At 40.0% G+C, this 23,957-nt stretch overlaps 1 protein-coding gene across 9 annotated transcripts in view; it reads left to right on the top strand.

Annotated features, from left to right (window-relative positions):
- Positions 1–23,957, top strand: part of CEP126 (centrosomal protein 126) — a 105,068-nt gene that overhangs the window by 42,139 nt on the left and 38,972 nt on the right. For 6 of the 9 annotated variants that reach the window (XM_040460806.1, XM_040460808.1, XM_040460810.1 and 3 more), the window contains exons 4-6: positions 126–237; positions 11,086–11,284; positions 15,725–17,861. In XM_040460806.1, coding sequence (XP_040316740.1) covers positions 126–237; positions 11,086–11,284; positions 15,725–17,861 — 2,448 coding nt within the window. Of the gene's footprint in view, positions 1–123; positions 238–8,822; positions 9,926–11,085; positions 11,285–15,724; positions 17,862–23,957 lie in introns of those variants that run through there. The other 3 variants (XM_040460812.1, XM_040460814.1, XM_040460815.1) reach the window with 3 other exon arrangements.

The raw sequence follows: 23,957 nt of genomic DNA on the forward strand, positions 1-23,957 counted from the left end.
AAATAAATAAATAAATAAATAAATAAATAAATAAATAAATAAATAAAAAGTAGTATTTATTATTGACCAGTTAAAAGAGAAGATGAAGTGATTCTATACTATTTGATTTTTCTTTATTCTCTTAGCTTTTCAAAAACCAGTTCCTCCTTTGGAAGAAGCCCTCAAACAAATTCAGGAATCCAACTTAAAATCAGAAGTAAACCTTCCCTCTTCCCATAGACCAACAGTAAATTGGAGGTAAGTAATCTATTATTATTATGTATAATTATTAATATGTAATAATTAAATAGCTTTCTATTACTGAGTTTGTAGGCCATTTCATCAGTTACTCCTCACCCTTGTAGAGTTTAATGTTTTATTTTCACAGATTAAATTAAGGTAGAGTAGAATATAAATTGCTTCCAGAATAAGGCAAAATTCTAATTTATTGTCTTTCGTATTACAGTGCTGCCTATGTTGAATAAATTTCTATGGAAACTATCATTCAAACCATTTTAAAATATTGATGTTCATTATTTATCTTCACTGCAAGGAAAAAATAGTGTTGAATTGTAGTGATATATTTTTAGATAAAAGGAGTAACTGTTTGGGAAAAATGGGTGTTTCCTCATGGAGAATCTTTCCTGGGTGTCTTGAAAAAGGTAATGGCTTGTGGTTCCTCTCCAGGAGCTTAAATGAATTATTAGAAGCAATAGAGTCGATCAACCATCACACAGTGCCCTGTGACATCTTTTATCTCTCCATTTATTTATTATAAATGTTTATTAAAGCTACCACTTGCATAACATTAGTCAGGCTTCGTAAAGGGGATATGGGGAAGAAGAACATGGTAAAATACAATTCCTAGTGTACAATCTAGGAGAGAAGTGTAATACTTCAAAAAGTATAGACTAGTACCCCAAGAGTAATGATAATAATATGTAATATTTATTTATATAAAGACATTTACAATGGAGACATTAATTAATGTTTATATTTTGCCTGTACATAATGTTATTTACTAAAGTACTTCCATTTTTAGAATATCTGTGGCCAGTAGTTCCCTTGATCAGAGCTAAGAACAATTCATTTTCTCAGTCTTCATTGTAGTTGAGGAAAGACCTCATGGAACAGAAGATTCTTCAACAAAGCTTTGAAGAGACTAGGGATTAATTATGAAATGAGTGAGCCCTGGTACTCCAGACAGAGAGGGATGAGTGTGTGTGCAGGACAAGAGTGGTAGAAGGAGTGATGTGCTCTGGGAAGGAGAGCACGTGGAATGCCAGAGCACAGAATCCCAGTAGCCTGTCCAGGCAGGAGATTGGAGGGGTAAATGCGTCTGTGCGCTAAGGAGTGCACACTTTATCCTGAGAGTTCGAGACGAGTCAGTGAAGGATCTTAAGTAGAAGGGGGGGTAAGATCAGCTTTTCTCTTTTATCATTTATCATTCCAATCTAAACATGTGGATAATGGATTAGAAGAGGACAAAACAGGAGGCTATTCTAATATATGTCATTGAAATTATATGAGTTCATAGCTCGAGAGAAAGATACAGGCTTAAGTTGATTCAACACAGCTCATGGATGAGACGCAGCCATGGAGAGTGTGTACCGTGATGGCAGGTGTAGGGCAGAGCCCTGAAGAATAGCAACATTTAAGGATGTAGAGAACAGGCCCACAAATAGGAACAGAAGGTTGACGTAGGACGGGGTGGGATCATGCAAACTAAAGAAGTGTGGAGTTTCCTGGAAAAAAAGCAGTTAGTAGAGTTCAAATGGCTTCCAGGGAGTTAGTGACATAAAAACTTGTTACCCTGACATGAAACAGGTGGCACATAAAAAAGGGGTGACAGAAAAGAGGTGGATAAAGGAAGTGCAAAGCCAACAAAGAATGATGAAGTGCCCCAGGTACTGAGAATAGAATCAGCATGACCGTGACCACCTCGGAGCTGAACCGGAAGCTCTGCAACTGCTGTGGAAGAGGGCTGCTAGCCAGCCCGTGGTCCTGGGTAGGGGAGCATTGCTGAGGGCAGAGGTCAGGCTAAAAGGACAGTTCTCAAGTGCCTCTTCCCTCTGTCGTCCTGTCTCTTGTGCCTCCCATCAACCAAACTGAGCCATAAATCAGAAGGCAAAGGATCATTTAGTATCTGCCAAGCAGAGAGAAGTGGAGAAGCCCAGAAAGTGAATCTGGAGGGGAAAAGACAGTGTCCACTATAGAAGCAGTGCATCTAGGGGCGCCTGGGTGGCTCAGTCGGTTGAGCGTCCGACTTCGGCTCAGGTCATGATCTCGCGGTCCGTGAGTTCGAGCCCCGCGTCGGGCTCTGTGCTGACAGCTCAGAGCCTGGAGCCTGTTTCAGATTCTGTGTCTCCCTCTCTCTGACCCTCCCCCGTTCATGCTCTGTCTCTCCCTGTCTCAAAAATAAATAAAAAACGTTGAAAAAAATTTTTAAAAAGAAGCAGTGCGTCTACTATATTTCACAATAAAAAAGTCACAGTGGTGACTCTGTCAGAGTAGTTTCAATGAAGTGATAGGCACAGGAAAGAGATTACTAGAAGTTGAAAAGACACAGAGAGCAAGAAAGTAAAGATAAGAAGCGTAGTTTGTCTTCAAAAGGAAAAGAGTGATAGAAAGATAGCCAGAAAAGATGTAGGGCCCAGTCAGGTCCCACAGACTGATGAGTAACAGAACGTGGTCTAGAAAGACAGAGGAGGGCAAGCATGTGGAGCATCTTACATACCTAGTTTGAGCTGGACGAGGATTAGCATGGGTTACACTATGAGTGAGATGTGGTTCTCCTCTCGGGAAAGGTTTGCAGTTACGTTAGAACACACACGTAACACTGTGTAAGGGGAGCTGTAATGGGAATATTAGCCAAGGGCAACGTATGAATCGTGAAGTTGGAAAGAAGTCCTAAAGGATGGGTGCACATTGTCTCATGAAGAAGCAGAGGCCGAGTGTAGGCCTGTTCAGGCCTGCAGTGTGGTAGGAGGAAATAGGACTCGCTCAGAAAGACAGGACTGTAAGGCGTGTTGCTGGAAGGACAGGAGATGGTCCAGAAAAATTGAATGTGAAATGTTTTTATTTCTGGCTAGGAAGTTTGAGGTTTGTTCTATAACTAGTAGAAAACCCATGCAGGTGATCGATCAGAGAGTGATCTCATCCTCTGTTGTTTTAGAAAGATAACTGGTATGAGTGTTGGAGAATGAAAAGGATGGAGAGACATTGAAGGCAAAGGGCACGAGACGAAATTAATGGGATGATCCCAAGGAGAGGTCGTCACTGCCAATGCTGGACTAGTACAATTTTGTATAGCGAGGAAATGATAGATCTGTTAAAGAATATAAATATTTTGAGTGATTAGAAGGAAAGGATTAGAGAAGAAAAAATGAAAATGCCTTTTCACAAAACAGAGAAGTGACATAAAGAAATAAGAGTTTAAGAATGTTGATCGACTAGACATATACAAATTGGAGCACAGAGTGATTAGTGGCAGGAAAATCAGGAGGCACAGCCATGAATTTAAAAGGACTTATGTTAAAAGAAAGTTGAAAAGAAAGAAGGAAAAGACATTTCATAAAAATAGATTATAGAAATTAGATTATGAGTTTGGTGTATGAGGGAATAAAGAAAATGAAAAAAACGAAATCAAAAGGAACTGAAATGTTGAGGTAATTTGGTGACTTTAAAAAGAAACAAAATGAAACAGTACTGGTTTGGTGAGATGTTGCTGAATTTCATTTGAGGCTTCTAGGGGCGCCTGCATGGCTCAGTCAGTTAAGCCTCCGACTTAAGTTCAGGTCACGATCTTGCGGTTCCTGAGTTCAAGCCCCACGTCGGGCTCTGTGCTGACAGCTCAGAGCCTGTATCCTGCTTCGGATTCCGTCTCCCTCTCTTTCTCTGCCCTTCACCCAGTTGTACTCTGTCTGTCAAAAATAAACATTTTTTTAAAATTTTTTAAATAAGTAAATAAATTTCATTTGAGGCTTCTGAATTGAGGGGATAAATATCCAAGTAGAAATGTATAAAAACAATTTGACCTAAGATGAAATGAGAGATCAAGCTATAGAAATACATTTGAAAGTCATGATTATGTATATTGTTGCTTGTTACATGTACTAGTGTCTCCCCAACTGGATGTAATAAAGGCTAGATGTCACACGTGCAGGTGCTGTGCCGGTGGTGTTCCTGGCTCAGTGCTGTGCATGTTGGAGGCGTTCATTAAATACTTGGAGTGGAGAGACGTGAACACTCCTCAGAGAGTATGAGCTTGATCTGAAGCTTAATTGATGAGGAGGGTATTCAGGAAAGGCAAACACTAGGAGGGAACCACAGACGAGGGAACAAGTCGTGTGTGGAAGGGCATGATGCCATGAAAGAGCATGTTTTGTTACGGGACTGAGCGCAGTTCGGCCCGTCTGGTGTGCGCACAGAGAGGAGTTGGGGCAGATAGGCTGGCTGAAAGGAAGCCACAAGTTAACTCATCAAGGGCCTTGTTAAAGAGTCTGTCCTAAAAACAATTACTGAATGAAACATTCCACGTGTATACTTCAGAATGACTGTCAGAATGGACAAAAGTAGGGTAAGGCTAACGGTGGGAAAATCAGGTCAAGTGATACTTAGTGAAAATGAAGACCTCGTGAGAGCTGTTTAGGAGGTGGAATCGAACTGGAACCAGGGGTTCAGGAGGAGTGAAAGGGACGGAGATTGGTCAGTTACGAGGTAGTGACACCGTTTATCAAAAGGATTGTTAAGGAAGGAGAGGCAAGAGGATAGCAACTGTCAGGACACATTTAGGATATTCCCAAGTCAGTTTCTCATGGTTAGAAATCTCAGCCACAAATATAGATGTGATCGTTGCCAACAAATGGATGGAATTAAAGACATGGCTCATGAGTTCAGCTAGGCCATCGGACTCCCACAGCTACAGCAAGCCGGGTTTGGCTTCACTTAGAGGACAGAGCACACTTCATGGCAATGGACAAGATTCTATTTCAATAGGAGGAGTCCTCGTGGCTCAGCACAAAGCGGTCAGTCTTTGCTATGCCCCTCGCCCCTCGAGTGACATCTCACCTGTAAGGAAACAAGGTCCCAGTGGGTGGGCGTAGAGCCACCCTGGCAGAAACCCCATCTTCCAAACAGGAACCAGTATTTCTGGCGATGGCTCCAGAGCAGCGATGCCGCCGAGGTCCATGTGAGACACGTGTCCAGGTACACGAGTTACCACACTCAGGGAAACCCAGAGCTGTAGCTTGATGTCAGCTAGCTGTGGTGTATCCAACCAGTCCTCTGGATTGTACGCAGGGTAGGGACGGAGAAGCAAGGAAGTGGGTCATGTGACTCTCAAAAATCCCAGCAAGATAAAAAAAGTGATTCTTTCTGTCAAGAGTACAGCTTGTAAAAACTCACCAAAATGCATAGTTGTTTTTTTAATTTAAATGAAGTTTCAGAACTTTACTGGATTTCAATACATTAGCTTTTACATCAAAACTTTATAAATTAAAATTAGAGTTCAGACTATCTTTTTAACAGAATTACCTGGAGTAAGGAGATAAAATAATTGTATCTCTTTTGACCTTTTGGAAAGTTTTTTTAGTTTTACAAACACATTTAACAAATCATTTTTTTTTATGTTTATTATTTTGAGAGAGAGACAGAGCATGAGTGGGGGAGGGGCAGAGAGAGAGGGAGACACAGAGTCGGAAGCAAGTTCTAGCTCCAAGCTTTCAGCACAGAGCCCGACGCGGGGCTCAAACTCACTGACTGCGAGATCATGACCTGAGCCAAAGTCGGACCCTTAACCGACTGAGCCTCCCTGGCACCCCAACAGATCGCTTTTAAAGCAGGAGTCCATTTCAGTGTTTAGCCATTCTCTGGATTTTAGGAGCGAAGTACCAGTCTAGATGAGCATCCCTAAGGATGTGCAGACCCACAGCATACGTTCCTAGTCTTGGTTATGCTGGAGATTTTGTCTTGCAGTGTTAGGTTAAGCAAATCAGATTAATTCTCTTTGGAACTTATTCTCCCAACACTTACTGTAATGGCAAAGTGTTTACCAGATACTTAATGAGGTGGTTTGTGAAAAATACCATCTAATTCAAAAACACTATTGATACTGAACACCAGATTGCACTGTGTAGTAGTCAGTCCCTTAGGGTATTTTTTTTAAATTGTGGGTCATTTTCTGATTCCCATTTTGGGGGTTCTTAAATCTTAGCAAGCAATACCAGTAATATGTACCAAAAGTCCTTTTAAACTTTATTTATTTAAAAAAAATTTTTTTTCTGGGTAGAAAAAGAGAGTGAGAGCGAGCAGGGGAGGGACAGAGAGAATCGTAAGCAGGCTCCACAGTCAGCACAGAGCCCACCTTGTGGCTCCATCTTGCGAGCCATGAGAATATGACCTGAGCTGAACTCAGGAGTGGGACGCTTAATGGACTGAGCCACCCAGGTGCGCCTAAACTTTCTTGAAAGTTTGAGCAATTGGCTGTGTTTGAACAGTAAAATAATAATCCAGGATCAAGCTGTGAGTGCCCAGAAGGGAGACTGTGCTAGGTGCAGTGTAAAAGCTATGGTCTTTCTTCCCCCGCTGTTGATAATCAAGGTATGAAGTCAGAATGCTTTAAGCTTAGGAAACAGCCGCTGACAAGTTTTGGTTACAAGTTTTGGCTGCTGTAAAAATGCAAAAGAAATTTTTTTGTACTTTTTTTCCATTTAATTGGAATAATTTTTAAGTTTCTGCAAGTAAGGTAATTGTAAATTTAAAGCAGCAAGCATTTATTGGTGACTAATATACATATTCCCATTCCAAGAAATATAAGTAAATGAAGTTGAAATAAATTCTTTAAAGTTTACTATAAAATAATCCAGTGTATAAAGGACAAGCAAAGAGAGGAGCTCAAGAGGGAACGTGAGAAGGAACACCCGGGGACGTAGGGAAATAACCAGGAGAGCAATGGCATGAAGACCCGGGGATTCCAGTCGGGAAGTGTCCGTGTTTGCAGCTATTCGGTCAGTTCGTCAATCACGAGCGAGAGCTGGGCCCCGAGCAGCGGAGGTGGAGGCCAGCTGGCAGCGGCTGAGGGACAAGTGGGAGTCGAGGCAGGGACAGCAATAGACTTTCAGACTCGGCAGGAAGGGGAAGATGACAGACATTTACAGGAGCTTTTGGGGTCCGGGAGGAATTTAGAGTAATAAAAAATCCCAATCGTTTAGTATAAAAGTAAGATGCATTTTTGTATACAGGTTTTCCTTACTCACAGCTTTCTCTTCCCACGTATCAGTTGTTATCCTTTGTGATATCAGATATTTTCAATAAAAAAGGCTCTTTAGTACTAGGAATGAAAGGCTAGACCTTTTTTGCTCAACAGTGTACAGTTCTTTAGAGTCTTAGAAGAGATGAAGTATCAGAATAACTTTGATTTCCCTGTAGCAAACGTAGCTAGCACTACACCCAATCTGGGCTAGGACCATTAAATAGCACACATCATCTTTGTTTTATGAGACGTGCTCTCCATTCTAAACTAGAGTATATCATTTTCATATGCTATTGTAATATATTCTTTTGACCGTGACTTCATGACATCTATACCCATGTATGTATATATACATATATATATACATATATATATGTGTATATATACATATATATATATACATATATATGTATATATATATATGCACTCACACACACACATAAATGTTACGTATTTAGAAAACAACAAATGTATACAGAGAAATTTTATAATTTGTATATAACAAATTTACAGAGAGAGCACTATGGCTTACTTATTAAAAAGGTGAATTTTTCTCCACAGATAATGGTATTAAATAATATGTATGAAAATGTTTTGTAAATTATAAAGTGCTATACAAATATGAAATATCAGAATATTGAGGATCAGGTATTAATAGAAATACTTATTTGTACTATTTATTGAAAATATGATTAAGCTACAAATATTGTCACATCAAAAATACATTGCATGTGGAATATAAACCTAAAATGTGTTAAGGAATAAAGTAATGCCAAGAAGTAGGGAGCATCCAAGGAAATTGATTCTATTGGTACTCAAACACAATTGTTCTAATGTGGAAAATATTAGTGGCAGATAATAACAGTACGATGTTGGTAATGTGATAATCTAAAGGAAAAAAATTGTATGAAAAACTGGAGGGCATTCAATGCTGAAGCATCAAGAACAATCAGAGAAATAAATCCATATGAAAATAGAAGTTGCTCAGGAAGTAATGAGATATAAGAATATTAATAAGGAACTAACATTAAAAATACAAGTAATCAGCCTTCCATCATGAGCAAATCTTTATCACAAGGATAACTTACTTCACCCTTCTGGTAGATATAAGGTAAAAGAAGCTGTATTTCCCCCAAATTAAAGTTTTATACTTTAAAATGATGATGTTAGATATCTATCTCCAATATCCATGTATTTGTGGTGAGACAGGTGATCCTGAGCCACATGCAACCCTGAGAAATCTGGCCACAGCCCAGCCGTGGTCCACTGGACCTCTGTTTTCCTTCCATACCAGTAATGTAAATCAGATTTTTCTAGCCCATGTTCATTATCCAGTTGACTGTCAGGCCTCCAAGAGGTGAAAGTACTCTTTCGAGGAAAGAGAAAAGGGGTCGTGAATAAACTACACACAGCTCTCCCCACATGTGTGAGGGCGCTGGGTGATGAGAAGAGTGTCATGCATGGACCCTCAGGACCAAAATATGATACGAATCAAGAGCCTAGAGACAGCCTAATGAACGTCAACAACAAAAAACATCTTAATGAGGCTGTCTCTCTACCTGCCTGTCCAAATGCTTTTCCACCTGTGCAGATCCATTCCTGCCTGTCCAGCTGTTCCCACACCTTATCCCTGCTTACCTGTTCAGCTGTCTCCTGTGCGGGCCCCACTGCTATCCCACCGTTCCCAGATCCTCCCTAGCTGTCCCACTGTTTCTACCCCCCACCAGCCCCAAGCCCTGCCTGTCCGCCTGGCTGTCCCCTCTGTTCCTCCGAAGACCTTTTTACCAGCCCCAATACTGTCCTCCCCGGTCACGTATCTTCCTCACCCCCCAGCCCCAGTAACCACCAGCTTTTCTAGCAGCTTCCCCCGTCTACCAGCCCCAATGCCTTCTGGCCAACCTGACCGTGTGCCCCACCCACCCCGAAGTTCTGTGGTCATCCCTGATCCTGACTCACAAGGCCAGTTATTCTACAAAACTTTCAGACCCAGACATTGCCCCCCACGGCATTGTACTCCAGCCACTCTAATGCCTGCCCTTGTTCGTCGTTCCCTTCCAGCTCGACTGGTTGTATCCCCAGTCCCCATGGAAGCTCTCCCTGCTTTGAAGCCTTCCTGTTTACCCAGTCACCTCCCTCATCAGCCAGCCCCCACTCTCCCTGATACCAGTCTGGTGCCTGCACATCCCACTATCTTAGATCCTTTCCAGTCAGCCCAGCGGTCTGTTCCACAAACCACAACATTGTCAGATCTGTCCCAGGCCTTTGTAGACCATCCTCTGGCCTCAGTCCCCTGCCATCTGCCTCCCTGTCACTCTCCCTGCTCCTCTTTGTCTCCATCACCTTCCACTTCCACATCCTCTCCATCCATTCTGTCCTCTCCCTTCCTCTCCTCTCCCACTTCTCCATCCTTACCCCCTTCATCCACCCCTCTTTTTTCCTCACCTCTGCATTCAGCTCCCTCACCATATTTGCCTCCAACATGTTTAAATTTTCCCTTTCCAGCCTGTCCTGTTTCTTCCTCCTTTCCCCCCGTGCTTTACTCTCCTTCTCTTCCTGCCTCCCCATCTCCTTTTATTCCTGTTCATCCCCTCAACCCTCCTCCCTGGGGGAAGAAAGTAGAGAAGAGAAGAGAAGCAAGTGGAATAGAGAAGAAAGAAATAGAGAAGAAAAAGTTGAGAGACGTCAACTTTAAAGGTAAATAAATTGAGTTTATCAGATATTTTGTAGATTTAGCAACATTCTGTTTGGGAAGGGTGACTGAAGGGGAAGGAAACTGTAAGAGTAGGAAGCCTACAAGGAAGAGAGAGAAACATACTCCCAGTGCTCAGGGGCTTGCATTAAATACCCTCCCTGTGGTCACAAGAGGGTAGTCAGGAATCTAGGCCCTGACTATTCCATTTGTCCAAATAAAGACGTATATGCGTATTGGAGATAGGTATATGGTACGTGTGGCCGTGTGTCCTCTAAACATTTTTATCCTCACTCAATGAGGAATAGTGCAAGTGAATTGGGAATAAAGCCCTTGGGGTCCATTCCACTGGCTATAATGCAGCAGCAGTCAGCTCTTTGGTATACTTCCTCCCCATCCCCCTGAAACACTGCTCCTTTGTTCTTTGCTTTTCACTGTGTGCATATGCTGAAATCGAACATGCTGTAAGTTTCCAGAAGATGCAGAATTTTCATAGAAGGTGATGTCACCCACTAATAATTTGTGGGTGCACTCACACACTAGAAGTAGACCCTGTACTAAAGATACCCTTTCTGTGGCGTGAAAACCATGTTTACATTTGTAAACAAGTGTGTATACTGTCCTTCCTTAAGTAAGACCCAGGCTCCCAAGCCTAATAAAGTAGGATGGAAATTCCTGCCTCCCCTGACAGGCAATTTTCATATTTTCTGTCTGCTTGAATCCTCAACCAACTTTATTTGGGTTATAGGAATACCTACCAGCTATCACATTGACTCAGAACTAAGGGTAATACAGCATATTCTTATCCAGATAGGAATGCTCTTAAAGAACTAAGGACTGACTCTACATATCTATAGGAATTCCTTCTACCTCTATCCCGAACAATAGAGGAATAACATTTAATAATCAAAGCCGTGAATAATGGGGTATTCCCACGTCAAGGTGGAGTACTTTATTGGCACTATAATCCCACACCCATTTTATTCTGTTGACTGCCTTAAATTCCCCTTCCAGTATCCTTACATGTGATTATCTGAACACACACACACACACACACACACACACACACACACACACACACACCAAACATAAATGTGTCATTTATATAGAGAGAGAAACTAACTTTATTTAAATGTACTAAATATTTTTTGTGTATGGTTCACAGAGCTATAGATAATGCCTTGCCTTCATCATTGTCAAAAAATGGTCACAAGCATCAGAAACATCTCTTATCCAAAATCAGTTGTGATAAAGAAATGAAGGAAAACAACAGGGCAAACTTGGCTACTAACAAAGATGCGTTCCAGCTTAAACTGGAAGAAACTCAGAAACTCCTAGAAGATCAGCATCTAAGCAGTTTGCAAGTATGAAACTATAAATGTTAATATTTTAATATCTAGTAATAATTCTGTCCCATCTCTGCATATTCTACACTAAAGAAAAGTATGCCATTCACCGAGGATAGCACGTGGATGAATCAACACAAATTCATCACAGATACTACAGAAATAATTTTTTAGATTTTTCTACCTTTTGTTCACTTTTCACTCTGCTTTCTCTATTCTTTTGCCATCTCTCATATTTGGAAAAATATGCTTTATGAATGTTATTTTCTGATCAAAAATGAAAGCTATTTTAAGTAAAATGTAACATAAGTTTCATTGTTAGACACTGGATTATAAAAAGCATCCTTAAAATTTATAATACATGTGGACATTAGGTTCTTAATGAAAATATGTCGCAATTAGCTAGAAATGGCATTTCTGTTCTAGCTCTCTGATCAGGCATTCACTTTGTTTTCTTTCCCCACAAATGAGTATGAGTTTCAGCTCATTTTCTTTTTTTAAAAAAAATTTTTTTTTCAACGTTTATTTATTTTTGGGACAGAGAGAGACAGAGCATGAATGGAGGAGGGGCAGAGAGAGAGGGAGACACAGAATTGGAAACAGGCTCCAGGCTCTGAGCCATCAGCCCAGAGCCTGACGCGGGGCTCGAACTCACAGACCGCGAGATCGTGACCTGGCTGAAGTCGGACGCTTAACCGACTGCGCCACCCAGGCGCCCCTCAGCTCATTTTCTTGAAACGTTTGCACACTTTATTTTTCATGAGTAACTACACACCTTTATGGGATTCTTAATAGGCTGGTATCAAGATTAAATTCATAACCTTGGCCTGATTTATCCAATAACTAACCAATTGTGACAAAGCTAAAAAATAGCAAAGCAGGAGACTATGATGAAATGCCTTCCTGCTGTAAACAACCATAATTCTGAATAAAGTATCTGAAACAGCTGTGTCTAGACATTAGCCAACAGGCACTATCAGCTGTGATCTCAAAAACAGGTGAACAAATGAGAGGAGCCCTATACTCACTTAGGCTTTTTAACTGGACATATTCTCTGGACGAGCCTCAAAAAAATCCACAGCTAACCCACTCTCTGTCTCTTAAAGACTAAAATCTAGTCAGACAACATAAGGTCCATGATGTCCAATATTCCATCAAAACTTACCAGACACCTGGGGCGCCTGGGTGGCGCAGTCGGTTAAGCGTCCGACTTCAGCCAGGTCACGATCTCGCGGTCCGTGAGTTTGAGCCCCGCGTCAGGCTCTGGGCTGATGGCTCAGAGCCTGGAGCCTGTTTCCGTTCTGTGTCTCCCTCTCTCTCTGCCCCTCCCCCGTTCATGCTCTGTCTCTCTCTGTCCCAAAAAAAATAAATAAACGTTGAAAAAAAAAATTAAAAAATAAATAAATAAATAAATAAATAAAAACTTACCAGACACGTAAAAAAAAAAAAAAAAAAAAAAAAATAGGGCCCATAACCAGGAGAGAAATTAGTCAATATAATCAGTTACACAGAGGACAGAGATGAAAGATTAACAGGCAGGGAATTTAAAACTGTTTTTGTAAATATTTTTAGGGAATTAAAGTAAAAATGATTCTGTCGGAAAAAGATATTTTTTCAACGTTTATTTATTTTTGGGGCAGAGAGAGACAGAGCATGAACGGGGGAGAGGCAGAGAGAGAGAGGGAGACACAGAATCGGAAACAGGCTCCAGGCTCTGAGCCATCAGCCCAGAGCCTGACACGGGGCTCGAACTCACGGACCGCGAGATCGTGACCTGGCTGAAGTCGGACGCTTAACCGACTGCGCCACCCAGGCGCCCCAAAAAGATATTTTTTAAAGAACCAAATAGACCTTATAGATCTGAAAAATATTTGAAATGAAAATTTCACTGGGTGGACTTAACAGTGCAAGCTTACAGACAAAAAAAAAAAAAATCAGTGGCCTTGAATACATGGCAGTAGAAATGATCCATATCGAAGCATTGTAAGAAAAAAGACAGGAAAAAAATGAACAGAATCTTGAGATGACATCAAGCAGTCTAACATACATTTAATTAAAATCCCAGAGTATTAAAAGAAATAATGGCTGAAAATGTCTCAAAGTTGGCAAAACTGTAAATCCTCAGATCCAAATAGCTCAGCAAGCTCCCCAAAGGAGAAGTATGCACACGTGTACACACTCACACACACCCTGCAAAGGCGCATCAACATTCAGTGCAGCTACACAACACAGGGAATGTAGTCAGTGGTGTGATAGCTTTGTGTGGGGACTGGGGCGGCCACACTGGTGGTGAGCACGGCATCACATACAGATTTGTGGACTGTGTTGTACACCTGAAACTGATGTAGCATTGTGTGTGTCAACTGTACCCATTTAAAAAATTATTTTGAAAAATTTACCTAGAGAGAGAAAAAGATCCACCTACACATGTGGGTGAACAAAGACAAGACAGACCACATTAACTGCAGGACAGAAGGCAGCAAAGCATTTTTAAAGTTCTGAGAAAGAACAGAAAACTTCCAACCTAGAATCCCATATCCAGCTAACAGTATCCTTCTAGAACAAAGGCAAAATAGGCATCTTAAACAAGCTGAACACCACTGTGCTACACCAGCATCTGAGCTAGAAGAAATGCCACTGGAAGTTTTTCAGGCAGAAGGAAAATGATACCAGATGAGAACTCAGTTCTGTAGTGACAGCAGATTAATGGTGGTTAGTGGTGGACAGGTACGGACTTTCACGTTAGATATGGTGGGTCTGGGTGAATAATTCGTCAAAATCCATCAAACTATATACATTTAAAATGCATTTAGTAGATAAGTTTACCTCAATAAGGTTGATTTTAAAACTAAAACACAGAAATACTGAAAGACAACAATAAATTAGTACAGCTACATCAGTAACTTACAAGCAGAAGTTGAAGCTGGTTATAGGTTTCATTTCTTAGGTATGAGAAAAAAATCTGGGGGAAAAATAGTTTAGTGAAATCAGAAATTACTAAACTTCTTTCCAGGTGCTTTGGCATATGAGGCCATCAGAGACCTATGACAACAGAAATCTTAGAGCCATGAATATCACACACACATCTAGAAAGACCCTCAAACCCAGATTTCTACATCTTATTACATGTAAACTCAAAGGAAGCCCTCCTGGGTTTCCTTATCATTATCTATTAAAACAGCTCATCTGCAGAAACAGGCAGTGAAGGACCTAAGCTCTGTTTTGTTCTCCCGATTAGGCTAGTGACCGACCATCGCTTTAAAAAGACCCCATAGTCCTGAAGGATGTGAGAAGTAGGTGGTAAACGCCAGGAATATCAAACTCTCATGAATCTTTTTCAAAACTTACTTCATGATAATATATCAATAAGCATCAACTATACAAACTAAAATATTTTTATTCTGTAATCAGTTTCCTGGGTTTCTTCATTTATTTAATGGTCTAGAAAAATAGTATATTTTTGTTTAGGATCAGAATATTTAAATTTTCTAGAATTCATGAAAAATCTTTGAGGACAATGATTTCCTTTTGAGTCCATTTAACTTTTTGACTAGGATTTACAATCTAAAATCCTCTTGAATATATTTATTGATATGTGATACAGATCAGTACATTCTAGGTATATGTGAGAAATTAGAAATATCTTTAAACATATACCATACTTTGAAGTAATCATGAAATTTTATTAAAGACTGATAAGTTCCATTAAATTTCATTGAAATAGTGATGAGAATGTCTATGAAATTCATAGAAATTATTACTGTTTTAAGTCTCAGAAAAGGAGTCATTAAAATCCAGAATTCTCAATTCTACATCCACATTAGAATTACCTGGGGAACTTTAAAACAAAAATACCAATACATGAACCCCATACCAGTCTTAAAGCAGCAGGACCCAGGCCTAGTTATTTCTACGAAGCTCCTTATGTGATTGCACTATGCAGCCGGAGTGGAGAACTCGACTGGATAGGCCACAAGATTAACTGTTATACAAAGATGTAACCCTACCTACAGGAAGCTCACGTTAGGGTCACAGAACTTTAGGGATCTCATGCAAATCCAGTGAAGGTTTCAGGGGAAAAAATACCATTTGTAAATAACTATTTTTCAGAATTTTCACTTGCTGTTATGAAACTTTCAAGAAACTCAATACTCCAAATGGAATAGCAATAGCAAAATTATTTTCTAAGCTAGAACTGTGACTAGAATAATTAGGTAGTTAGTTCAGGTGTAGAAATTAAAGCAAACACACTTTATTGTAAGTCTTTGTTGGCTCCCTCTTTTTCACTCTGAGGACTACTCCAGGGATATAGACTATTTATATACTTACAGTGTTTGTAGTCATTATTTTATATGCCAAGGACAATAGGTCTCAGTAACAGTGGGGTGTTGAATCATTAATTTTGGCATTTGAAAAGTTCTAAGCTATGGAACAATGGGTTTTTTTTTTTTCTTTCAGAAATTTTGTGATGAAGTTAATCAAATAACAAACTCTGAAACCCTCTCAAGTATAGACAGTCTCGAGGCTGGGGAACATGAAGAAATATATTTAACAATTAACAAGGAGCTTTCCACATCAAACCAGCAAAATTCTGTTTCTCTCAAATCAGTAAATCTACAATCAACAAATCTAAGCTGCTTTGATGAAGATACACTGTCACTCTCTAAAACTCAACATATAAATAATTGGCTCATAAATGTACATGATCCAGATACTCGGACTGTCACTCCTCTCTCAGATATTTTAAGTAAACCTAATGTTCTATCTTCTTGTGAACGTTTTAACGGTACAGAACAAAATCCACCTGTGGAAAGAGTCGCAAATAATGCTAATAATTCAGTAACCTTTGTGTATAGTCCTCCCGTATGTGTACAAGATGGAAAAAACAAAGAGGTCTCCAAAACCAGCGCTGTGAGAACAACTCAGTCCTCTACTGGAGTGTTCAGAAGAGAGAGACCCTCTGTTACTGAGAGCCCGGCATTTAAGTTCAGCAGGTTCTCTAACCGCACCACTCCAGACTCCCTAACACAGGAAACGGCTGCAACTACAGACCAAGGGAAAAATTCCGAATTAATACAGGAAAATAGAACTACTTCAGTTCCTACTTCATTTGTACCCACGGCGACACCTTTGTTTTTGCCTAATATGCAATCAGCTAGGCCCCTACCAAACAGCAGCCTACATATAAAAGAAATCGACCCAGTGCAGTGTTCTGATAAGTTAGGAGAATTGAAAAATGTAACAGATGAGAAGATAAAATATTTTAATTGTAATAAGGAAGACTGGCCTTTATTTTCAGATGATTTTCAAGTTGCCTATATACCTCACAAGTCTGATTCAAAAGATAGAAAACAAAAAATAGCGGAAACATCAACATCAGTGTCTGACGTAGTCTCTAACTGCGACTTAGTCGCTCAGCACAAGAAAATGAAATACACCATTCATGAGAGAAACGGTGTAAGGTTTCTTAAAAGTATTTTAAAAAAAGAATCTAAATACGAACACGATTGTTTTAAGGCACTAGTTATAAACCGAAGCTTCAAGTTCGGAAATCAAAGAGCAGCAGCTATCAGAGATAGTATTGAATTAACAAAAGAAAAAGGTACAGAAATACCAAAGACTATTAAAAAACTGAGGTGGTTTGATGAAACTGGAGATACAGAAAAAACTGCTGCGGATACTCATTCACTGAAGAAGAGAACAGAACTATCTCAACAGTGGTCTCAACCATTCCACGTTCAGCCTAAAAGTGGTGCTGCCAGCAACATCATTAACGCTCCTGCCTGTCCTGTGAATTCTGCTGAGGGAACAAAGCCCACGGAGGGCTCTATCTCTGAAAATGCCGCTGCTTTAGGAGAACCTGGAACAGACCGTGTGCCTCGGAGCTGTCTCATACCTTCAGGTTATGATGTTGCTAAACAAGCGTGGCCAGCCTCAGAAAAAGAGGAAAGCCAAGCCCCTATACCTAGTGGTAATTCTAAAGCTCAGAAAGCTCACCCACGAAGAGGTGGCGCAAAAGTCATGAGGAGAACAAGATGTGCTCAAGCCCAGGCACACTCTGCGTGTACCAGCAGAAAAGGCACTGTCGTTCGGCCACAGTCCGCAAGCAAAGCTGACGTATTTTTACCAGCTCGGGGTAGACTGACTGTGCCTCATCCTCCCCCTAAGTCTCCGTCGCATATGAGGGGTGGTAAAGATACACAGGTGTCTCAGTGTCCATCAGTAACACTTGAAAATTCTCAAAACGTCATGACACAAAACTATGTTAATTCACAACCTGTGCTTCCAACAGAACACAGGTTAAATGAATGGAATCAAGAAAGTAGTTTTCCGCCCTCAGATGTTTGCTCTGAATTAGCCACTACGATGCCTTCTCTGCCATACTGTTCTCCTGAGTGCCGAACTTTAGCAAAAATACATCTTTCAAACGGCACGCAAACGGTTGCCCAGCAAGGTGGGGTGTTTCACTGCACCCACAGATGTCCTGTTTATGAAGAAAGTCATCACACTGTGACTCTTAGAACTACTAAAGAAGAATCTGTTCCCTTGTGGAAAAGACGAAATAATATCCTGGGTCAAAATGAAAAGGCTGCTGGTAAGAAAAAACTTAGATATTTTTATAGATAAAGCGTACAGCTTTTAAATTCATGTGAAATTTTTCTCATTGAGGTATGGCTGTGTACACCCTATAGATATAATATTAAGTAATAACTTAGCCTTATAAAAATAACTAATCTCATGAGGCACCTGGGTGGTTCACTCGGTTAAGCATCTGACTTCAGCTCAGGTCATAATCTCACGGTCCGTGGGTTCAAGCCCCATGGCGGGCCCTGTGGTGACATCTCGGAGCCTGGAGCCTGCTTCAGATTCTGTGTCTCCCTCTCTCTCTCTCTCTCTCTGCCTCTCCCCTACTCATGCTGTCTCTCTCAAAAATAAACATTTTTAAGAAAAATGTTTAAAAGTAAATACAAATTACTAATCTCCCTTAATATTCTATCCTTGTCTATCTAGCTGAAGCTTTTAAGAGAATGACCCAACCTTTGCTCAACTAAAATTAGAAACTTTTCCCAGCCTCCATTTTTTTCTGTGACTTTTCTTGTTAGTTTAAAAGAGGAAAAACGGGGGCGCCTGGGTGGCTCAGTCGGTTAAGCGTCCGACTTCAGCTCAGGTCACGATCTCACGGTCCGTGAGATCTCTGGGCTGATGGCCCAGAGCCTGGAGCCTGCTTCCGATTCTGTGTCTCCCTCTCTCTCTGCTCCTCCCCCGTTCATGCTCTGTCTCTCAGTCTCAAAAATAAATAAACTTTAAAAAAAAAAAAATTAAAAAAAACAAAACAAAAAAACAAAAAAAAAATAAAAGAGGAAAAACAAAGAACAGGGTCCAATTCTTATCCCATATCTTTCTGTCATTACATTACCCCAGTATTATAGTCAAAATTTCTGTCAAAATAAGCACAGAGAAAAATATTTTTAATTAATTATTCTAAATAGGTAAGTAAATGTGGTTATAATACTTTCTTTCATTTTTCTTTGAAATGTTAAATTGAATAGTTACAAGCTAATCATAGGTGGCGTTTGACCTTCCCATTCCCTTTCCAAAAGAGCGGCTGCTCTACTTTTAGGTGTTATGTATGCTGGGTTACCTATGGGGGAATGATAGCATTCCTTTATACATTTTTGAAAATCAGTTCCCTATAAAATGCCATCACCCTTAGTAGCTGGTTAACTCCTGGTGAAGCTATTTTCCTCTGGAGGAATGGACTAGAAGCCCATAAATTTGCCTACCAGTAGTAATCAGTTGCCTATTGAGAAACAGATAGGACTTGGGAAAAAGTCAGAAAAGCAATTCTTTCCTTTTCCCAGAGGTATGACTAAATACTAAAGTGATGTAAAGAGGGAGTCAGTTTAAATTTTAATATTCAAACTCTTCTATAATTAGACTGTGAGATTTTAAGGACAGAGGGCTTTTATTGTAATTCATTACATGGTGCTTGGTCATCACCCAAATTTTTCTTAAATTGATGGACACAAGTCATATCAGCTAAATGCAAAGATTCCAATCTAAAAATCTTCAGTAGTTATCTATAAAAAGCTAAATTGTTTTTTTCATTTTATTTTCTTCTCATCAGGACAAGTGCCCTCCTTCATTCCCATCCCTTGTTGCCCCAACCCTCACCCTCACTTCCCCTCTGGTGACCCCCAGTGTGTTCTGTGTAGTTCAGAGTCTGGTTCTTGGCAAAAACCTACATTGTTTTAAGTTATTTTCCTCACTAAAGATTTTATTCTCTTTTTATCTAGTCATTATACAATGTGACTTTAGTTTTCACCCTACTTCTCCCCCCCCAAAAAAAGATGAAAGCTTTATATAGATTGGATATTCTAAAGTAATGATAAATTAATTATAATGGTTACTTTTTTGAGTTCCTAGTCTGTGCCAGTTGCAGTGCTAAGTGTACACTTCGTGTCTCATTTAAGCCTCACAACAAGCCTGATAAATAAGTATTTTTTAAAACCCCGTTTTGCAAAAAGGAAATTGAATTGCCCAAGGTCAAAAGCTAATAAATACCAAAGTTAGCATTTCACTCCAAATACCTGTGGCTCCAAGTCCCAGGCGTTTTGTACTAAAACTGTATAATAAATGTAGGTATTAAGCAAACATCATCTTTCAGAGCCTGAGCTGATCAGGAAAAATATAAGGAAACATAATTTCCCAACAACTTAAGCATGGAAGAGTAGCATATTAAAATGATGTCCTCATTCTCAGATGAATGAATATAATGTATGTTCATCTGGAGAAGTGAATATGTTTCTAACATTTAATCGTAGAGGTAGTTCTTCAGGGTAGTTGAGCAGGAACACTGGAAAATATAATGAATTTAACAGTTTTAGTCCTGCTTTTTTTTTTTAATATTTTTTAATGTTTATTCATTTTTGACAGAGAGAGAGAGAGAGAGAGAGACAGAGTGCAAGAAGGTGAGGGGCAGAGAGAGAGGGAGACACAGAATCGGAAACAGGCTCCAGGCTTCAAACTGTCAGCACAGAGTCTGACGTGTAGCTCGAACCCACGAACCGTGAGATCATGACCTGAGCTGAAGTCAGACACTTAACCAACTGAGCCACCCAGGCACCCCATTTTTAGTCCTGCTTTTAATATTTCTTTTTAATTTTTCTTGACCTGGAGATCAAGTCACATGCCCTATTGACTGAGTCAGCCAGGTACTCCTTTTTAAAAACATTTTTTATCAGGCAAGCCTGTTTTTAAAGAGATACAAATACTCAAACTGTTGTGTGTTCTTCGTACGTAATCATCCTCAGAAAATCCAGTACTAACAATGCTAAATACGTGGTTTGTCCAAACTATCTAAATATTAAACATTTCGAGTGAACCCTTCACTGTATGGAATTAGCAAAATGACCCATACCTCACACCATACACACAATCCCAGATGGACTATAGATATAAATAAGGAAAGTGAAACAGGAAATAACGTAGGGAATATGTTTATGACTTTAGGGTGGGCAAAGATTTATGTGAACGTAAAAAACACCATTAAGGGCAAGATTGACAAATTGTACATTAAAATTACAAATTTTTTTCATCCAAAAGCACCTGTAAGATAATGGAAAGGTAAACCACAGAGAGATGTTGGCAGTGCCTAATACCAAGAAAAAGCTCATATCCAGAATATATGAAGAATTCTTATAGGTGATAAGAAAAAGACAACCCAACTATATCAGTCAGGGTTCAACCAAAGAAGCAGGTCCAGTGAGATGTATTCACCTTTATTGCAAGGGACTGGCTTCCGCGAGTATGAGAGCTGGCAAGTTTGACATTTTTAGGGCAGGCCAAGAGGACGGGCAAGCCAGAGCTCACAGGGATGCACTGAAAGTTGTGGTCCACAGGCTGAACTTTGTATTCTCTCAAGGAAGCCTCAGTCCTGCTTTTAAGACCTTTGAACTGATTGAATCAGACGCACACAGATTATCCAAGGTAATCCCCCTTACTTAAAGCAAATTGATTGAGCTAAAACCATCTATAGAATACCTGCACAGCAACACCTACAATAGTATTTGACTGAACAATGGGACTGTAAACTAGGTGGTACATCAGAAAGACCAGCACACCCATTTTTTAAAACAAAATATTTAAATAAGATTTTCAGGGGCGCCTGGGTGGCTTGGATAAGCAGCTGAGTCTTGATTTTGGCTCGGGTCGTGATCTTGTGGTTGTGAGATTGAGCCCTGTGCCAGGCTCAGTGCTGGGTGTGGAGCCTGCTTGGGATATTCCGCCTCTCTCTCTCTCAAAATAATAATAATAATAATTAATAGTAATAATATGTTTTTCATATAGGAGGATAGCCAAAAGGTCAATAAACATGATAAGATCTCAGGTTCAGTCCTCAGGAAAATCCACGTTAAAACAATTAGATACAACTACGTACAGCAGCATGGCTGAAATTAAAAAGATCCAATACTAAGTGTTGGCAAAGATGTGACACACCTAGAAACTCTCATATCTGCTAAAGTTAAATTCAATTAACCTTGAACAACACAGATTTGAACTGCACCGGCCCACTTACAAGTGGATGTCTGCAGCACAGGACTGTAAATGTATTTTCTCTTATGATTTTCGTATCGTTTTCTTTTCTGTAGTTGACTTTACTGTGAGAATACAGCATGTAATATGTATGACTTACAAGATACGTGTTCATCTAGTGTTTCTGTTATCAATGAGACTTCTTTGTTAGCAGCAGGCTCTTAGTTCAGTTGTGAGGGAGCCAAACATTGCAGAGTTTTGGCCACACAGAGGTCTGAGTTGTTCAAGGGTCAACTGTGATGGGCATGTCCTATAACCCCACAATTCCAGTCTGACAGAAAAAGACATGTCCACGAGCTGTATAGCCAGGACCTGAAATTACCTCAGAAGTCCTTCAACACTGATAGAGAAAGAAAATGAAATCACATCACTCATTCCATGAAACACCACAATGAATGAAAATCAGGGAGCCACTGCTAGGAAACAGTAACATAGATGAGTCTCACACCATAATACTGTGCAAAAGAAGCCAGTCACAAAAACACACATTCCATTTCTATCAGGTTTATATTCATCTTCTATCAAGAACAAGCAAATCTCTGGTGCGGGGTGGTATGTGAAAACAGGGAAGGAGGGACGCATTCTCAGTGCTGGTTTTACTTCTTTTTGATTTGGATGGCTGTGCAATCTGGGTGTTTATATGGGATCTGTATATCCATAATTTGTACACATTTCTACAGGCAGTTTTACTTGGATTTCTTAAAAAGCCAAATGATATCAGCATATAAATCCTTTGAAATATGATTTCAAACAGGATGCATTTTTTTTTCCTTTTCCAGGTAGTATCAAGAATATCTTCAAAGAATAAGAAATGTGATTACTAGAAAGAACCAAAGATACAATTGAGTTTAACTCCTACATTTAATGGATAAGGACATTGATACAAACATTATAAGTGAAATTATAGCTTGAGATAACATAGCTAGATTAAAGCAGAGGCAGGATTTTGTATTACAGCCCTAGTGTTCTTACCTTACAGTACATCTAGTTTTCATGAGATCAGAAGTTTTTTTTAAATGTTTGTTTATTTTTGAGACAGAGCGAAAGACAGAGTGCAAGTGGGGGCAGGGCAGAGAGAGAGGAAAACAAAGAATCCAAAGTGGGCTCCAGGCTCTGAGCTGTCAGCACAGAGCCCGATGCAGGGCTCAAACTCACAAACCGTAAGATCATGACCTAAGCCAAAGTCGGACGCTTAAACAACTGAGCCGCTCAGGCGCCCATGATGAGATCAGAAATTTTTTTTTTTTAATGTTTATTTTTGAGAGAGAGAGACAGAGCGTGATCAGAGAGAGGGAGACACAGAATCCGAAGGAGGCTCCAGGCTCTGAGCTGTCAGCACAGTGCCTGATGTGGGGCTCGAACTTACAAAACATGAGATCATGACCTGAGCCGAGGTCAGACGCTCAACTGACAGCCACCCAGGCACCCTGAGATCAGAAATTTAATCAGAGACCCTGAAGCAAATTATTCTAGGTAAGGATTAGATAGTGTGCTGGTCACTATTCCAGGCACTTTACATATGGAGACAAATTTAATTCTCACAATAACTCTATGAGGTAAATAATATAACTTCCATTTTATAGAAGAGGAAACTGAGGCAAACAGAGGGCTAATAACTTGTGTAAGGGACATTGCTAGGCTATATGGCATAGTCAGGATTAAAATGGAGGCATTCTGTCTCTAGCATCTATGCTCTTAACTACTTAGCTATTATGCTTGTTTTTAAAAAAAAAAAAAACAAACACAACTCAGGGGCCTGGGTGGCTCAGTCAGTTAAACTTTAGACTCTGAATTTCGGCTCAGGTCATGACCTCACAGTTCCTGGGTTCAAGCCCTGTGTCAGGCTCTGCACTGACAGCACAGAGCCTGCTTGGGATTCTCTTTCTCCCCCTATCTCCCATCCCTCCCTCCCTCTCTCTCTCTCTCTCTCTCTCTCAAAAAATAAATAAACTTTTAAAAAATAAAATGCCTTAAAAGGCATAATTCTATGGAACTTTTTTTTTTTTTAATTTTTTTTTTCAACGTTTATTTATTTTGGGGACAGAGAGAGACAGAGCATGAACGGGGGAGGGGCAGAGAGAGAGGGAGACACAGA

This window comes from Herpailurus yagouaroundi, unplaced genomic scaffold (assembly GCF_014898765.1).
Source record: "Herpailurus yagouaroundi ecotype Mexico unplaced genomic scaffold, PumYag 251, whole genome shotgun sequence".
In the NCBI taxonomy this organism is placed as follows: Eukaryota; Metazoa; Chordata; class Mammalia; order Carnivora; family Felidae; genus Herpailurus; species Herpailurus yagouaroundi.